This window comes from Echiichthys vipera (genome assembly GCF_963691815.1).
Source record: "Echiichthys vipera genome assembly, chromosome: 22".
NCBI classification, from domain to species: Eukaryota; Metazoa; Chordata; class Actinopteri; order Perciformes; family Trachinidae; genus Echiichthys; species Echiichthys vipera.
The window spans coordinates 6422142-6437251 of NC_139847.1; the positions used below are offsets into that span (position 1 = coordinate 6422142).

General features: G+C 42.0%; 2 protein-coding genes across 2 annotated transcripts in view; one reads left to right on the plus strand and one right to left on the minus strand.

Moving 5' to 3' along the window:
* Nucleotides 1–1679: 1679 nt before the first annotated feature.
* On the plus strand, nt 1680–4300 carry pnp5a (purine nucleoside phosphorylase 5a). The gene is made up of 6 exons (XM_083937541.1): nt 1680–1902; nt 2606–2775; nt 2865–2968; nt 3121–3296; nt 3402–3592; nt 3681–4300. The coding sequence occupies exons 1-6, from the start codon at nt 1880–1882 to the stop codon at nt 3896–3898; spliced, it is 882 nt and encodes a 293-aa protein (XP_083793667.1). The 5' UTR covers nt 1680–1879; the 3' UTR covers nt 3899–4300.
* Nucleotides 4301–5305: 1005 nt separating this feature from the next.
* capn1 (calpain 1) overlaps nt 5306–15110 on the minus strand; it is a 34760-nt gene continuing 24955 nt past the window's right edge. Inside the window, exons 8-21 of the mRNA XM_083937141.1 lie at nt 14769–14854; nt 14068–14142; nt 12369–12529; nt 11868–12040; nt 10820–11031; nt 10063–10102; nt 9904–9969; nt 9764–9821; nt 9581–9645; nt 9132–9200; nt 8113–8191; nt 7869–7985; nt 7565–7623; nt 5306–7435 (exon numbers count right to left, since the gene is read on the minus strand). Of these exons, the coding sequence (XP_083793267.1) occupies nt 7409–7435; nt 7565–7623; nt 7869–7985; nt 8113–8191; nt 9132–9200; nt 9581–9645; nt 9764–9821; nt 9904–9969; nt 10063–10102; nt 10820–11031; nt 11868–12040; nt 12369–12529; nt 14068–14142; nt 14769–14854 (1287 nt within the window). The 3' untranslated portion in view covers nt 5306–7408. The remainder of the gene's footprint in view (nt 7436–7564; nt 7624–7868; nt 7986–8112; nt 8192–9131; nt 9201–9580; nt 9646–9763; nt 9822–9903; nt 9970–10062; nt 10103–10819; nt 11032–11867; nt 12041–12368; nt 12530–14067; nt 14143–14768; nt 14855–15110) is intronic.

Here is a 15110-nt window from a genome sequence, read left to right on the forward strand (position 1 = left end):
GTGTGTGTATGGAAATAATAAAATAATACAATTCCTCAGTCAATGACTCAGTCAAAAGAACGTGGTGTTTATTTACAACTTAATGGGTTGTAAACTGCCTCATTTACAACACACATGCTCCAAACAGGGTGTGTTACTGAATTATTAAGCCTTACCGGCAACAATAGCAAAAACACACACGAGGATGTAATCAAAAGATAACATGTCTTAAGAACTGTGTGTAAACATTGTAAAAAATGTTTCAAAGGTGGATCATGCAACGTGGTGTAGAAGTTTCGTTATATAGATCGTCTGAGACCAGAGCATGTGGGGTCTATGCTACTAATAATTGTAGCTATTACATACAGTATTAAACCAGCAATCTTGTGCACACAACGAAAACCTTCCCTTTAACATGCAAGAAGGTCGAACAGACCAAGCTCTATCGAGGACGGACATCTGAGAGCGAGAGAGAAAAGAGACAGACAGACACAAAGACAGAAACAAAGACAGACAGAGAGACAGACAGAGAGACAGACAGAAACAAAGACAGACACAAAGACAGACAGAGAGACAGACAGACACAAAGACAGACACAAAGACAGACAGAGAGACAGACAGAGACAAAGACAGACACAAAGACAGACAGAGAGACAGACAGACACAAAGACAGAAACAAAGACAGACAGAGAGACAGACAGAGAGACAGACAGAGACAAAGACAGACACAAAGACGGACAGAGAGACAGACAGAGAGACAGACAGAGACAAAGACGGGCACAAAGACGGACAGAGAGACAGACAGAGACAAAGACAGACACAAAGACAGACAGAGAGACAGTCCCAGAGATGCAAGCAACCAAAAAAGTAACAGTAACTATAATAATATTTATAGTAATGTGAATATGACTTATATGTTATGGCACTTACTAATATAGCAGAACAGTAGAAACAAGTACAGCTAAGGTGATAGAATAAGAATGATAATAATAATAATTATGGTGGTAAATATGATCAATGATGTGAGTGGCAGTAATAACAAACTACTTGTGGTTTAGGGCTCCGGCTAACTTGAATGGGGATTAAATGATTGAATGGTCCATCTCTTATAGACATAGTGAAAGGTAAAGGAGTAGAGGTATAAAGTTGCATTAAATAACTGAAAATTGCACTCCAGCACAATACTCACTGTACTCAGTAAGTGGTATATGTGCTGATGTACTGGATGTCCCAGTCAATGCATGAAAACACTAACTGATGGAACCACTGATGGTGAGAAGATCACGTGAACACATCAGACCTGTGATGTTCAAAACAAAACAAAGTCACAATGAAAATGCACATCATCACGTTTGGGAAGATTCCTGCGGGTGTTGATCAATAAAAGGGCCGATTAATCATTGCTGAACGGATGTTGCAATAAACTTCTGTTGACGCAAGCAGATAACTGGATGTGAAGTGGCCGAACACCAGGGCTGCTGGGAAGGAGGCTGTGGATCAGAAAACACACACACACACAATATTTCCTCTTCTCATGCTTTTCTGAAGGTGTGTCCTCACAGCCAATGAGGTTGCAGCATCCACGCGTGTCATTTTGTGCAGTGAAGAGGCGGGGGGGGGGGGGGGTGCTCTGTGCCTATAATAAACCCGGAGACTGCGGCTTCTCTCCACAGACAAGAAAGAAGAGCTGAAGACTTTAACTGGACTCCAAACCAGAAAAACCCAAGAGAAGATTTACTTTTATATATTTATATTATAATAATAATTGATATTTTTACAACTGGGCTCTGATTCAACATTTTTTTGACGCTTTGGAACTAGATTTTCTGCGCTTTTAAAAAAAAAAGTGCACACTTACTAATTTTTCTTTAGTCTTGAGACACTTATTTAATCTTCCGCGATGTTTCCAGAAGCCAACAAAGGGTGAGTACAATTTTAAACACACTGTACTTTAAGCTGCCCATGCAGCTGGGCACATGGCCCCTTCATGGGCGTCTTGGGACTGTAGGAAAAAACAATATACCGGGAAGGTTTGGCTTTGGGAAGCCCACAAAAATGTGCACATGCTCTGTGGGCAGCAAAGGTTCAGATAAAAAAGTCTTTACAGCACATTTTAGACCATTAGTGATATCTATATTCTTTATTGAGGCTGTTCTGCGGTAGTGGGTGGCTACTTTCTAGTCTTATTAAGGTGGTAATGAATATATTTATTTATTTATAGCACAGTCTTGTGGGTCCACTGACTCATGCTTGAATGGGGGAGAAAGAAGTTTATCATGTGAAAGGTATTTAACAGATTGATCAAAGGAATTTGTGAGTGTTATCAACTCAACAGACAAAAAAAGTGGTGTGTGTGTGTGTGTGTGTGTCTGCGGTGAAGAGCATGAGAGGCGTGATGCAGCTGTGATTGCAGGAATGTGTGTGTGTGTGAGAGAGTCAAGTCATCTCCTTATAAGTATCAGTTCTCAGATCAGACCTGCTGCCCAGAAAAAAAGCCTCTTACGCTGTAATCTGGTTATAATGAGCACATCACATGATACTTACTGAATCAGGCGTTGAGGCCAGAGGTGAATGAGAACATTTTCACAGTCATGCTGACCTCGGACTCTCTTTTCATGTCATCCAGGTACACATACGAGGACTGCAAGGCCACTGCCGATTGGCTGTTGGCCCAGACAGACGTGCGACCCACGGTGGGCATCGTGTGTGGCTCCGGGCTCGGAGGCCTGGCCGACATGTTGAAGGACCAGGTAGCCTTCAACTACAAGGACATCCCCGATTTTCCACAGAGCACCGGTGAGTTTAACGACAACCCTCTCAGCTGCTGTTTTGGTTTTTCTCATATACTTTTCATATTGACAGACCCGTATTGTTTTTTCCTGCAGTGCATGGACACGCCGGTCGGCTGGTGTTCGGCACTTTGAAGGGGAGGCCGTGCGTTTGCATGCAGGGGCGCTTCCACTTGTACGAGGGCTACCCAATCCAGAAGGTGCGTGTGCTGTGACAAGTTTTGATCAGAGCGTGTTTGAACCCTTTGAACGGAAGAGCAAAACTGCCAGTAAATGCGTGGCCTTTAAAGAATGTTGCAGAGAGAGCAAAGTTCCCTCTGAATGGTTATATAACGTCTATGTGTGTTTCCAGATTACGCTGCCCATGCGCATCTTCAAGCTGCTCGGCGTGCAGACGGTGATGCTGACCAACGCAGCCGGAGGCCTCAATCAGGACTTTAAAGTGGGTGACGTCATGATCATCAAAGACCACCTCAACATGCCGGGCTTCGCTGGCATCAATCCGCTGGCTGGTCCCAACGACGAGAGGTAGGACAACGGTTCAGATTGGATGCGGACATTCAGCAATATCTCCTCTGGCTCTCGCCCCAGCTAAACCTTCCACCTGTCCCTCTACGTCTCTTCCTTTCGCAGGTTCGGTGTGCGTTTCCCCTGCATGTCTGACGCCTACGACAGAGAGCTCCAGCAGATGGCGATGGACATTGGACAGGAGCTCGGCTACGGAGACTTCCTGCAGGAGGGCGTCTACTGCATTCTAGGCGGGCCCTCATTCGAGACCGTCGCCGAGTGCCGTATGCTGCACAAACTGGGCGCTGATGCTGTTGGTGAGTTTAAAGTTTATATGTTTGATCTCCCTTAAATCTATCCTGGTAGCTTTTGTATTTACTTTCAATTCCCTCTTTTCCTCGCCAGGCATGAGCACAGTCCCCGAGGTGATCGTCGCGCGTCACTGCGGCATGCGCGTCTTCGCCCTCTCGTTGATCACCAACCAGGCGGTGACAGACTACGACAGCGAAGAGAAGGCCAATCACGAGGAGGTCCTTCAAACGGGGAAGCAGCGAGCCGAGCAGCTGGAGCGGCTGATTTCCACCATGGTGACCAGGATTGAGCACAACAACAACTACGCCTAAGAGACGGCGTGCAAGTCAGAAGCAAGAGTTGAGCCTTTTGGTGTGACTGAAGGAGTAACTTAAAGTGGTTGATATTTAATGTCATTATGCCAAAGAAAGTTTATTATTGAGGTGAGCAGTTGGGCTGTTTTTTAGTCTTAGGTCAAAGATGATAACATTGAAGTCCTTCTGAATAATCACTTAGACCACCGTGTCTCGTCTGACACCTTGCATTCCTCTACGGAGCGGCTCCAGATGAAAAACGTTTTATTTTGTATGGTTTTAAATGAGATGTATTTGTTCTAACTTAAAATGTGATCAGCTTGTATAATGTCTGCAATTTAACTTAACAATGAGCAAAAATCTCCTGTAAAGATCTTGATTCTATGATGTTGTTGAACTGTGTACATGAGTGGACTTTACTGTGCTTGTTTTTTCATATGAATGTTGTTACTAAAGGTACTATTTATTACTATATTAAGTTTGTTCGCGTTGTTCTTTGGGGCGTGGAGGGGAGCCTTTTTTGTATTTTTCCGTTTCACGTGGAATTCATTCATACACGCGGTCGTAAATATGGACAGCCGCACACGTGCATTTGTTATGATTACATTACTCTTGATCAAAAAGTAGCGAGTTGACAACTTTGCTAACACAACCAAAGATCGAGCAGGTACAACATATCAAAGCTAATGTACTTACAGTCCGACATTTCTCGCTAACGACTAAAATCCCGTCGGAGTGCTACTTTCCAGTTGAACCCAGTCGGGGTTTTCTGAGAGCCCAAATCTCAAAATCCAACATGGCGGCGTCCAGCATCAGCAGTAGTTAAAGCTGCTGGAATACATTGTTTATTTGCACTTCTGTCACATTTGTGTCTCATTAAATAATCGTGTAATGTGTAACAGTAACAGTAGTGTCCATCTTTCATCTGTGGTCATGTTGCTACAATGTTTGTAAGCCCAAAATACAGCGTAATGCATCGTTTTCAGATGCTAACGATGGCTAACCTGTTAAATAATAAATAATATAACGGTTTTCCGACTTTTTAACTGGAGCTCAGCGTTGAAGCCAGTTTCTCCAGTGGTCACTTGCACTTGGTGCTGCAGTAAAAAAAATCCCCGTAAAGCTGTTGACAGGAAACATCCAATTGCAAACAAGATCCATTACGATTCTCTCTATTGTGAATTTTTAACCTAGCAAGCTAGCTGACGGCAGCCACAGTTAGCAGTGGTTAGCCATTAGCCAAAAGAAAACCATAAAAATATGCTCCAGTTTCACCAAAATCACAAGCAGTGCCATAAAGCGTTACTTCACTTCTCCCAGGAGACCTGACCCACTCACCAGTTACACGATTACAATGACAAGTAACATTCGTGTGATTTGTGCGATTTCATAAAAGAATATAAACCGATTATTCAGAGACTCATGAAAATGTTTATTTTCATATCGTGTATTTCACAGAGATGCTACACAGTAAACCAAATGCATTGCATGAAGTTACCTTTGTAAACATTAGCTAATGTTACATAAGCATTACGTGGCAAAAACGGAGGACATGAACGCTGGCATTGTAGGCGTGTTATATAAATCTAAGGGTTTTGCTGTCACGTTTTGATTTAATGTGTCAAATTCAATTCTTCCATTTACAGAAAGCAAAAATAATTGGCAGTACGAACTCTATTTGGCATTTGAAACACTTTGCTTGATAAGAAGTATAACTCTTTACATGTAGACCCTCTATACTTAAAAGATTTCTTTCCCACAAAAGTGACGTCGTTATTTTGGAATAAAACGCTTCAGATAAAACACTTGCTCCCCTGGTTGAACAGAAATTATACAGGCAGACAATATATCACATTTCACACTGCATGCATACAAGCCATCCACCTTGCATAATAGTTTACCTTCACCTAAAGTATCGACGTGTTCTTGTTCCCTTTGAAAGGCCAGATTAAACAAGGCTGACGCACCCCTTTTTCTTTACACACGACATACAGTTACAACCCAGATTATAAAAGCTATTCTATATTTCGCAAAACAATCAGTAAAAAGTGCCATGCATAACTATAAGTAAGTCTCGAAGCTAAACAGGTTGAAAGAAACATGACGCAACACATTCTCTATGATACAACACACCACCTTTGTCTCACTGCGGGGCCCCGTAAAGCTCCACAAGTGGACTCTTGATGCTGAGGTGAAACCAACGTTTGGCACGAGATGGAAACAGAACACATCAGGCCGGCACGATGCTATGAAGGCAGAGTAGAGATACATGATGTGTGTGGCATTCAAGAGTTGGCTGGAGAACAAGCCGGCACACTCAGCAGTTCTCCGTATCGACCACATCCGGCACCGAGAGCGTAATAACTGACAGAAGGCTCAAAACTTTTCACAAATACAACACTCGGAGAGGAGCATTTTGCAGATTGTCCTCAAGTACATTAACTCTTGGTGGACTAGACACAGGATTGTTTCCACTTTTCAATGAATTGATTTAGTTAAAGATATGTCAAGAGGTATTATCCCCCCCCCCCCCAAAATCTAGTGCTCACTATGTGTAAATCATTAATGAGTGATGATTAATAGCTATCTCCCAATAAAAATGCCAGAAAATAAAATCTAAACTATTGACTGACTTGAAATCTCCCAGTTGAGCTGCCTAAAGGAGGCAGCACTCACAGACTGAAGTTTGTTTTAGAGCGTACACAATCATATTGGTTGAGTTTCAGTGCAACCTGGACTCGGGCTGTGATTGTTTTATAAAAACAGATTCAAACCAACAGAGGTGGAGGTATCCTGACTTTTCCTACATTTCCCATGATGCACCGGGATAGCGTCTTTCATTTGAGGCTGCAAGGAGACTGTGTAAAAATACTGGAGTGCCCTTTAACTTTACTAAAAGTTGACCAAACAAGACTATTTGGGAAATAGAGAAGAGTAAACTAGCTCAGGGATGCTACTGATAATATGCCAAATATGGTAGTGGCCAACTAAATCCTGAGAATTAATAACATTGTTCCCCTCTATTTTTTTTGGATCTTTTTGGGGCAGTTTTCCAGCCTTTTTATTAGAAAGGAAAGAAAGGAAATAGGGTGAGGGGGGGGGCGTGCATCAAGGGCCGCAGGTTGGAGTCGAACCTGCGTCCGCTGCCTTGAGGGCCTTTAGCCTCTTTACATGGGGCGAAGCCAATTCAACCAATCACGCTAAATATCACCACAAAAATGTGGAGCTTTTTTTTCTCCACCCACTGATGTTGAAGCGATATTTTTTCCGCCACCAATAAATGATTGTACAGCTAAAATAACGTTGCGGCTCAAAGTCACTGCGATGGCAGAGTGACAAATAAAAAGGACTGGCACACGTTTACAATGGAGGCACTGTAAAGATGAATTTTTTACAGTCTTTCAGCATCAGAGGGCCTCAACAGCGAGAGGACGAACTGGTGGAGGAAAAAAGGCACTTCTGAGAAACAACACGTACTGGAGCTGGAGCAGGATGCAGTGCAACATTTACAGAGAAGTCCACTCATCTTTAGGCAAACATGGTCAGGGTTAGCCACTGTAGAACAAAGAGAGCGTGTGAATTAGGGGATGCTAATTATGAACAAATCACAGGTACTTTACGCACAGAGATGGGGAGTAAATGTCCAACTTTTGGGTGAGTGGGAGCATTGTGTTGTGCCCGTACCTGAGTGAAGTTGAGGCTCATGAACCCATCTTTATCGGTATCCATGGTGTTAAAGGTTTCTGCAGAGATAGAAACAATGATAGTATTTAAACTTCTATTCTGGTTCAGTAGGTTGTATTTTTTTAATGCACGAATCCCTGTAACCACGCAGACATGTACTGTGTTTTATTTATTTGCAATTACAAATGGTATAAATGACTTTTTTCTGTGGTGATAACAAGTTTCACGCTTGTTGTATTTTAACAAAACCCCAGACATGTATGTGAACCCTTTCTTTGAAACACTGAGCAGTAAAATGACTCACTGAACATGGTCTCCAGTCGGACCAGACAGGTGACAAAGTTGTCAAAGTCGACGGACATGTCAGCCTCCGTGTAGCGCAGGATGATCAGCTGGAACAGTTGGTTGGTCAGCTTGAAACCTGGCAGTGAGAAGACAAGCAGGGAAATCAAAGTGTCAGAATAAAAGATGTTTGTCCCCATATCCAGGAGGGAACGTTCTTTAAAATCTTTCCTTTATCTTGCATTTGAAGTGAAAAGGAAGTGTACCTGCAGATTCGAGAGCCATCCTCATCTCATAGGAGCTCATGGTGCCCGATTTGTCCAAGTCAAACTGCCTGAAAATGGTCTGAAGCAGGACGGGGACACGGAGGAAAGGGGTAAACAGACAGAGTGAAGACAAACAGGAAATAAGGCACAGTAAAACAAGAATTTAGACGAGTGAATTCAAATCCGGTCTTTCATTTGAGATACTGAGTCATTATTTTAAAAAGGTTTCACCTTATTTTGACAAACTAACTCATTATTTAAACAAACTAACTCATTATTTTGACAAATTAACTCATTATTTAAACAAACTAACTCATTATTTTAACAAACTAACTCATTATTTTAACAAACTAACTCATTATTTTAACAAATTAACTCATTATTGTGACAAACTAACATCATTTTAACAAACTAACTCATTATTTTAACAAACTAACTCATTATTTTTGAGAAACTAACTCATTATTGCGACAAACTAACTCATTATTGTGACAAACTAACATCATTTTAACAAACTAACTCATTATTTTAACAAACTAACTCATTATTTTTGAGAAACTAACTCATTATTGCGACAAACTAACTCATTATTGTGACAAAGTAACTCATTTTGAGAACGATTTCTCATTATTTCAAGAAAGTTCCTCATTTTAATTAAGAAAGTTTCTCATTATTTATAAGAAAGTTCCTCATTTTAATTAAGAAAGTTTCTCATTATTTATAAGAAAGTTCCTCATTATTTATAAGAAAGTTCCTCATTTTAATTAAGAAAATTTCTCATTATTTATAAGAAAGTTCCTCATTTTAATTAAGAAAGTTCTTCATCATTTATTAGAAAGTTCCTCATTATTTTTAAGACAGTTCCTCAGTATAATGACTTTCATGATCACATTGGTGTAAACAGGCTTCCATATAAAGCAGTCCCCTGGTCAGATGTCAAAATAAATAACGTGCTGACGCAAGAGGCAGAATCGATAAAGCCTGCTTTCACAGTGTGACCCATCAGTGTTTAATCTCACCAGGTATCGTTTAACCTTTTCCCAGAGTACATGAAACTCCGTCAGACCCAACTTTCCACTGCCGTCCGTCTGAGCCAAGAAGTTAAGTTACAACGGTGACTTCTGTCAACCACCCAATACACGTAATCATTGAACAGACGTAAAAGAAGAAGCAGCCAACTTTACAAGGGGACCCGGCTTCACAGGTCAAAGCATGTTTACGGGCCTTAGTTGTTCCCCCAAGTCTGATAAATCCACTAAAGTAATACTGAGTTGCATTGTTGGTAATGTAGGCTCCAGGTTTTCACAAGGACGAAGAATGCAAGGAATCAAAAGACGATATCTCTGCTTCTAATGTGTCTGTTTTGACGCTGAATCGACGGAGTAGTCCTTTAAGAAATCCAAAGAATGCTTTTTCCCCTATAATATTTATGTTCTATCCAACAAAGGCCAGTCCGTTTCAAGGATACGTCCATGAGGCTTATCATACTGCGACAAGCTTCTTGTGTGAAGCCGTCTGTCTTCAGGTCTTTATCTGTTAGCGTGACAAAGTCAGACAAAAAGAGAGAACAATAACACATTTAACACTATATTGAAGAACGTGTTCGACTAATCCCGTAATGTTATGAGCGATAATTGCGGCCGTTACTGACGTTTGCTGATGATCCTGTTCAGGATGGTTTGCAGCTCTGTGATGCTGATCTCCATGTCCTGTCGGGGCAAACGGAGAAGGTCAAATCATTCGAATACGACGTGTGTGCAACTCATGAACCACTTCCCCTGGCGTCCTTACCGGCCCTGCCAGCTGTCTGAAGAGACTCTTGAAGCCGGCGTCGATCTGGCTTTCATCCAGCTCAGTCTGAAACACAAACACAAATGTTTTTTTAAGTTGGTTTCTTTCCACACATCATCAGAAGCCAGATGTTGTAGTCGAGTAGTTGCATCCACTCACCTCTGTTGGAAGCTCTGCTATAACGTCATCATCAAGCTCCCTGACGAGGAAAGAAAAAACATTTAGTTACATACTTCATCATGATGTATTTCTTCTTCTTATGTTATTAAATGTTATTCCTATGCCCTTTTTTATTACAATGCAGGTGGAGGTGCTATATAAATACTGTGAAAGTAGCAAAACGCTCAAGCCACAGAGAAACGCACACAGCGTCAGTGTCTTTAAACGAGCCGTTTGGACTTCCTGTACAGCTGTGATGTCACAACTATATTATAAATAGGCAGAAAGTGAGGCTACAGTGACGTTACAGTCATTCCCCGGCTGCAATGACGGTGCAGAGACGCAGAGAGTGCAGACGAGGAAGACCCAGAAACTCTGACCGATCAGAGCAGACTGGTATTTTTCAGGAGGGGGTCTTAAAGAGACAGGCGCTAAAACGGAGCGTTTCAGACAGAGGGTGAATACAGGTATATTCAGACAGACAGGAGGAGAAGAATAATGTGTTTTTGGAGCATTAAAGCATGAAAACATGTTCTAGTAGAAACCAACATAAGTGTGAACCTGAAAACGAGCATGATACAGGACCTTTAAACGTGTTTCTTTTCTGCACATTCATTGCATTTATACAAGATGAGACATTATTACACTGACGGCACTGAGTAACACTGGCCCTAAAAACGAAGAAAGACATGAAAATTATTTTGTAGGTCATCTTCTCCACCCCCTCCCAGATCCCTCACACGTCACAGCCACTCACTCTGAGTCGGCGGGCTTCTCAGAGAAAACTCTGAGGCAAAAGTCGGCCTCTTTGTGCGGCTCGAAGGTGGAGGGGACGATGATGTACTCCCCGGCCGGCAGCCGCAACCGCGAGCTGACCTCCCTCAGGTTGATGAAGAGCTCTGAGCGAGCGCTGGAGGCGTGGGTGAGGAAAAAGTCTCGCTTCAGGTGGACGCCTGACCTGCCCGCCATCTGAGAGGAAAGAGGTTTTCAAGAATCTTGTCAAAGAGTTAATTGGGATCATCAGGATGGCATTCGACAACTGTTGGTTGTTCTTGAATAGAGAAAAAGTGGAGAGAGGGAAAACTTACCTCGTTTGGAACCTGTAAAGGATGAAGAGAGAGAGGAATTAAATAATTACCATGATGAATCAATCACAATGTGCAGGAATTGAACTAAACATATACCTTTCTTCCACCCAAATTAGTACCTATATTTCTCTTAAACACAGGAAAACCCGCTAAAAATGTGTGATAGACTCCTTTACCATAGTCAGTGAGCGAGTATGTTTTTCGGTTTCCGTTTCTTTTCTGGTGTGTCATGTTCAATGTCACAAACGCGTTGGAAAACAGGAGGCCGGTGACATATTTTTTACATCTGTTATTCATTACGCTACTTTCAAACTCAGTGCCAACTCATTTAGAGTCGTTCGAGCGCTGCTTGGGCGAAGACGGATGGAATTTGTGGCTGCGATGACAAAAAGTCGCAGAACTTACAGAGGCAACGCGTATCATAGCATCGCATCGGTCAAGTTAATGTTTTATGTTGTGTTGGAAATGTCCTGGGTTGTGAAATACAGTGAAAACCATGGGAAGAATAGAGTAGCAAACACTCAAAAAGGTTCATAAAGTTACAGTAAATTAAAAAACAGCTTACGTTTTGTTAAGTTCCTGCAGTAAAAAGGCTGTAACTTCAAGATAAAGGACAGTAACGCGGTCCACACACGTACGCCAACGCAGACCACGCCTGGCTCACCTAGCTCAAAGCGCTCGCGACCGTGTTTCAGCCTTAAGATTTACAAAACAGCGTTTGTTGCTAACCTCATAGACAGCAAACCCGATTGTCTCCATGTCTTTGCCCTCCCGCCTTTTCTTCCTGCGGTCCTTCTGCATGAGGCCGACCAGGAAGCTGCAGTCCGATTTCCCGGGAGCATCCGGGTGCTGCAGCGCAATCTTGAACTGAGGGTTCAGCCAAAAGGTTGCTGGGAAGAAGAGGTGAAGAGGTCAGATTGCTTCAGGGTTTTTTTTTAACTTTAATTCTGTCTTTGGGAATCCATTGGAAAAACGCTGTTATTTAAAATATAACACAATTTAGGTTGTCAAGGTTACAGTAGATCGAGAAAAGACTCCTATTCATTGCATGTCTTGATGTCATGATGGAGCATTTCTATGTATAAATGTATTTTAAAGCAGGTCATTCTTTAGTTTGTAGAGAAAATGACACTAGGCATTCTGGAAAAGCTCCTCTATCATACGTGATGCCTCGTCCCTTCTACCCGTTTCTCCCATCCGCTGCCTCACAGCCCATACCTGGGAAGTTCCTGCAGCCTCCGGCAGTGCTGCCCCTCCTCCACTCTCCCTGATAGAGCGAGGAGCTCCATTTCTTCAGCTGGGTGTTCTGCAGGGCGTCAGCCGTCAGGTTGCAAAGCTCCAGACGGTTGAACTCGCGCAGGAAGTCACTGAACGACATCCTTAGGGACGGAGATAGACGCAGTGTTAGGACAAAGTCCGGGCGTTGAACCTTGTTTCAGCGCAGATGACTAATGATGCTGACATTTCAAACATATACTGTCGCCGCCGCGGAGAACCTCGATAAATCACAGACATTACAAAAGGAAACAGAGACGTTCTAGTGTGAGTGGTGTTTTGTCTTTGGAGTATCCAATCGTACAGCTCTGTTGGCTCAAAATGGAAGTTATTATTTTTATAGTTACATGTAAACAGAAGGAAATAAACCAAAATAAACTTCCATATGTGGGGCACCCGGTGGCTCAGGGGTTCAATTCAAATTCAAATTCAAAAAACTTTATTTGTCCCCGGGGGGCAATTCAAGGGAAAAGTTAGAAAACACACTCGGCGTGTGTGGCAAGCAAAGGGTAAACTAAAATGTAACAAATATATACATAAAACAAGTAAAAAAACGTAATAACGCTAAATAACGCTAAAAGAGCAGGTGCCCCATATACAGAGGCTGAAAGTCCTTGACACTGTAACCCAATTGGTCCACTGGTCCAATTTCCTGTCAACCTACTGCTGTCCTATCAAAATAAAAGGCATGAAAAGGCCAAAAAAAATCCCAGAAAGAAAAAACTAAAGCGTATTTGTTCCATTAATGAGAAAAACCCTCAAAAAACTTTAACCCTTTAAAAATGTCCCCTTCCTAAAACTTCTATAAAAATACTGTAAATTAATAATATTTTCCGCTTTCATATTCATTAATTTTCTGAATTTTAACCCTTTAAATGCCATATTTTATGAAATAAACACAAAAATGTAATTATTTTTTGTATCTGTATTTGTATTTATTTGTTCATTTCATGAAAAAATTGGACACACAATGATAAAATAAATTCACAATTAGAAACATTTAAACATTTACATGAATGGAAAGTTTCCCCGACCCTCGCACAGTTATCACCAAATTAAATACTAAACCTATAAAACAGTTTATACCGTACGTACATCCAGCTACTCGTCACATTTATACGATTCAATATGTTTTGTTATTATCAACTGTAAACTAAATGCTAGGGGGATTTTCTATTTATTTTTTAATTTTTTATTATCATGATTTGATGCATTGCATTCAACACTGCAGTGCCCCATGATAACCAGAGTGGAAACCAGGGAAATGCATGGGAATAAGATCAAACTGGTGGAAAATAGTAAACACTACAATTTTAAAGATTGAGAGCCTGATATAATAGAATATATGGTTTTTATTCTGTAGTGAGCATGGGATCAAAAAATGTGGTTTCAGTGGGGTTGTTTTTCTCTTTTAGGGTCTGAGTGTATTTTGGATTCACAGTTTATTACAGATTGAAAATTAAAAAGCTCATATCGTCCCCGGTGATGCACAAGGGTTAAACCACAGTAGGTGGAAAAGTCTTTGGGGGGGTCGGGTTGCATCATCAGTGATTTACCTTCAGCTGCCCAAAGGAAAACAAACACCTGCTTTCACACAGCTTTAAAAAAAAAGATGAGAGTCCATGTGCACAAAAAGACTCACCAGAATTCACCGTCCTCGCTGCGGTTTTGCAGCCGACTCCTGACGGAGCGATCCACGCTTTCCCACTCTCTGGAGCTGAGGATGAACAGACATGACTGTACAGCAAAAATAAAACTACACTTGTACTGTAAAGCCACATATGATTCAGAAATCACCTTAATGTCACTGATCTCCAGAATAACTGGAAGTTATGTGGGTGGTTGTGTATCTTTGAATCTTTCCACTGACATTCAACAGGTGAAGTTTCAAGCCCATTTCAATGTGTGAAGTGTTGCAAATTATCAAGACTGTGTTATCGGACTGTGACATAATGTTAGCTGAGGGGGGAATGTCTGGTATTTGCACTTTCATAACCGTGGGGTTATATTATGTAACCCAGTGCATTTCTCCACAGTCTGACTCTCCTTCCCAACGCTCCCACCCAGTTTGTCTTTCTTGGATCAGAGTGAACGGGTGGTAAAGGCTTTGGGAACTCATTTAACATGCTGCAAATACATGTAACAGCAGTTTGTCATCCTACGTATCTGATCCAGTTTGAAGGCAGGAGGTAAACATTAGCACTTCAATGCAAAATTAAACTATTATAAGATTCAGTTTCCTCCAGAGCAGTGTTGTTATCTGGGCGAAGACATCCTGAAACAGCATTAAATGAAGTGTGTGGGGTGTTTTTGCAGCGCAGTGAGTGTAAAGTCGAATCCTACTTGTCGCTCCAGGCTCCGGTCCACTCCACTTCCCCCCAGGGGTTCCTGATGCGAACCAGCTTGGTCATGTTCCCTCTGTACACCACCTGAAGGCGAGGAAACATTCACACATGCACACGGTCAGTCATGTGTAACTTGTTATCTGTCAATGCCATGATCATGTCACATCTGTCATATTGTTTGACCAGCTGGGCACAAGCCTGCGGTACAACACTCTAGCATGTACAGTCTCTGTGACACCAGGCTCTTACGGTGCACGACAGGAAGAAGAATGCACATCACCATCGTCGCTGCCCAATGCCGTGTTCAAACCGGAAGCGATAGACGCGATAGAAGCAGCGT

Excerpts from the sequence above, each read along its gene's own strand:
- pnp5a (XM_083937541.1), top strand. The coding sequence starts at position 1,880 with ATGTTTCCAGAAGCCAACAAAGG. Across the intron at positions 1,903-2,605 it reads TTTCCAGAAGCCAACAAAGG|GTACACATACGAGGACTGCA; the intron begins GTGAGTACAATT and ends CATGTCATCCAG. Across the intron at positions 2,776-2,864 it reads CGATTTTCCACAGAGCACCG|TGCATGGACACGCCGGTCGG; the intron begins GTGAGTTTAACG and ends TTTTTCCTGCAG.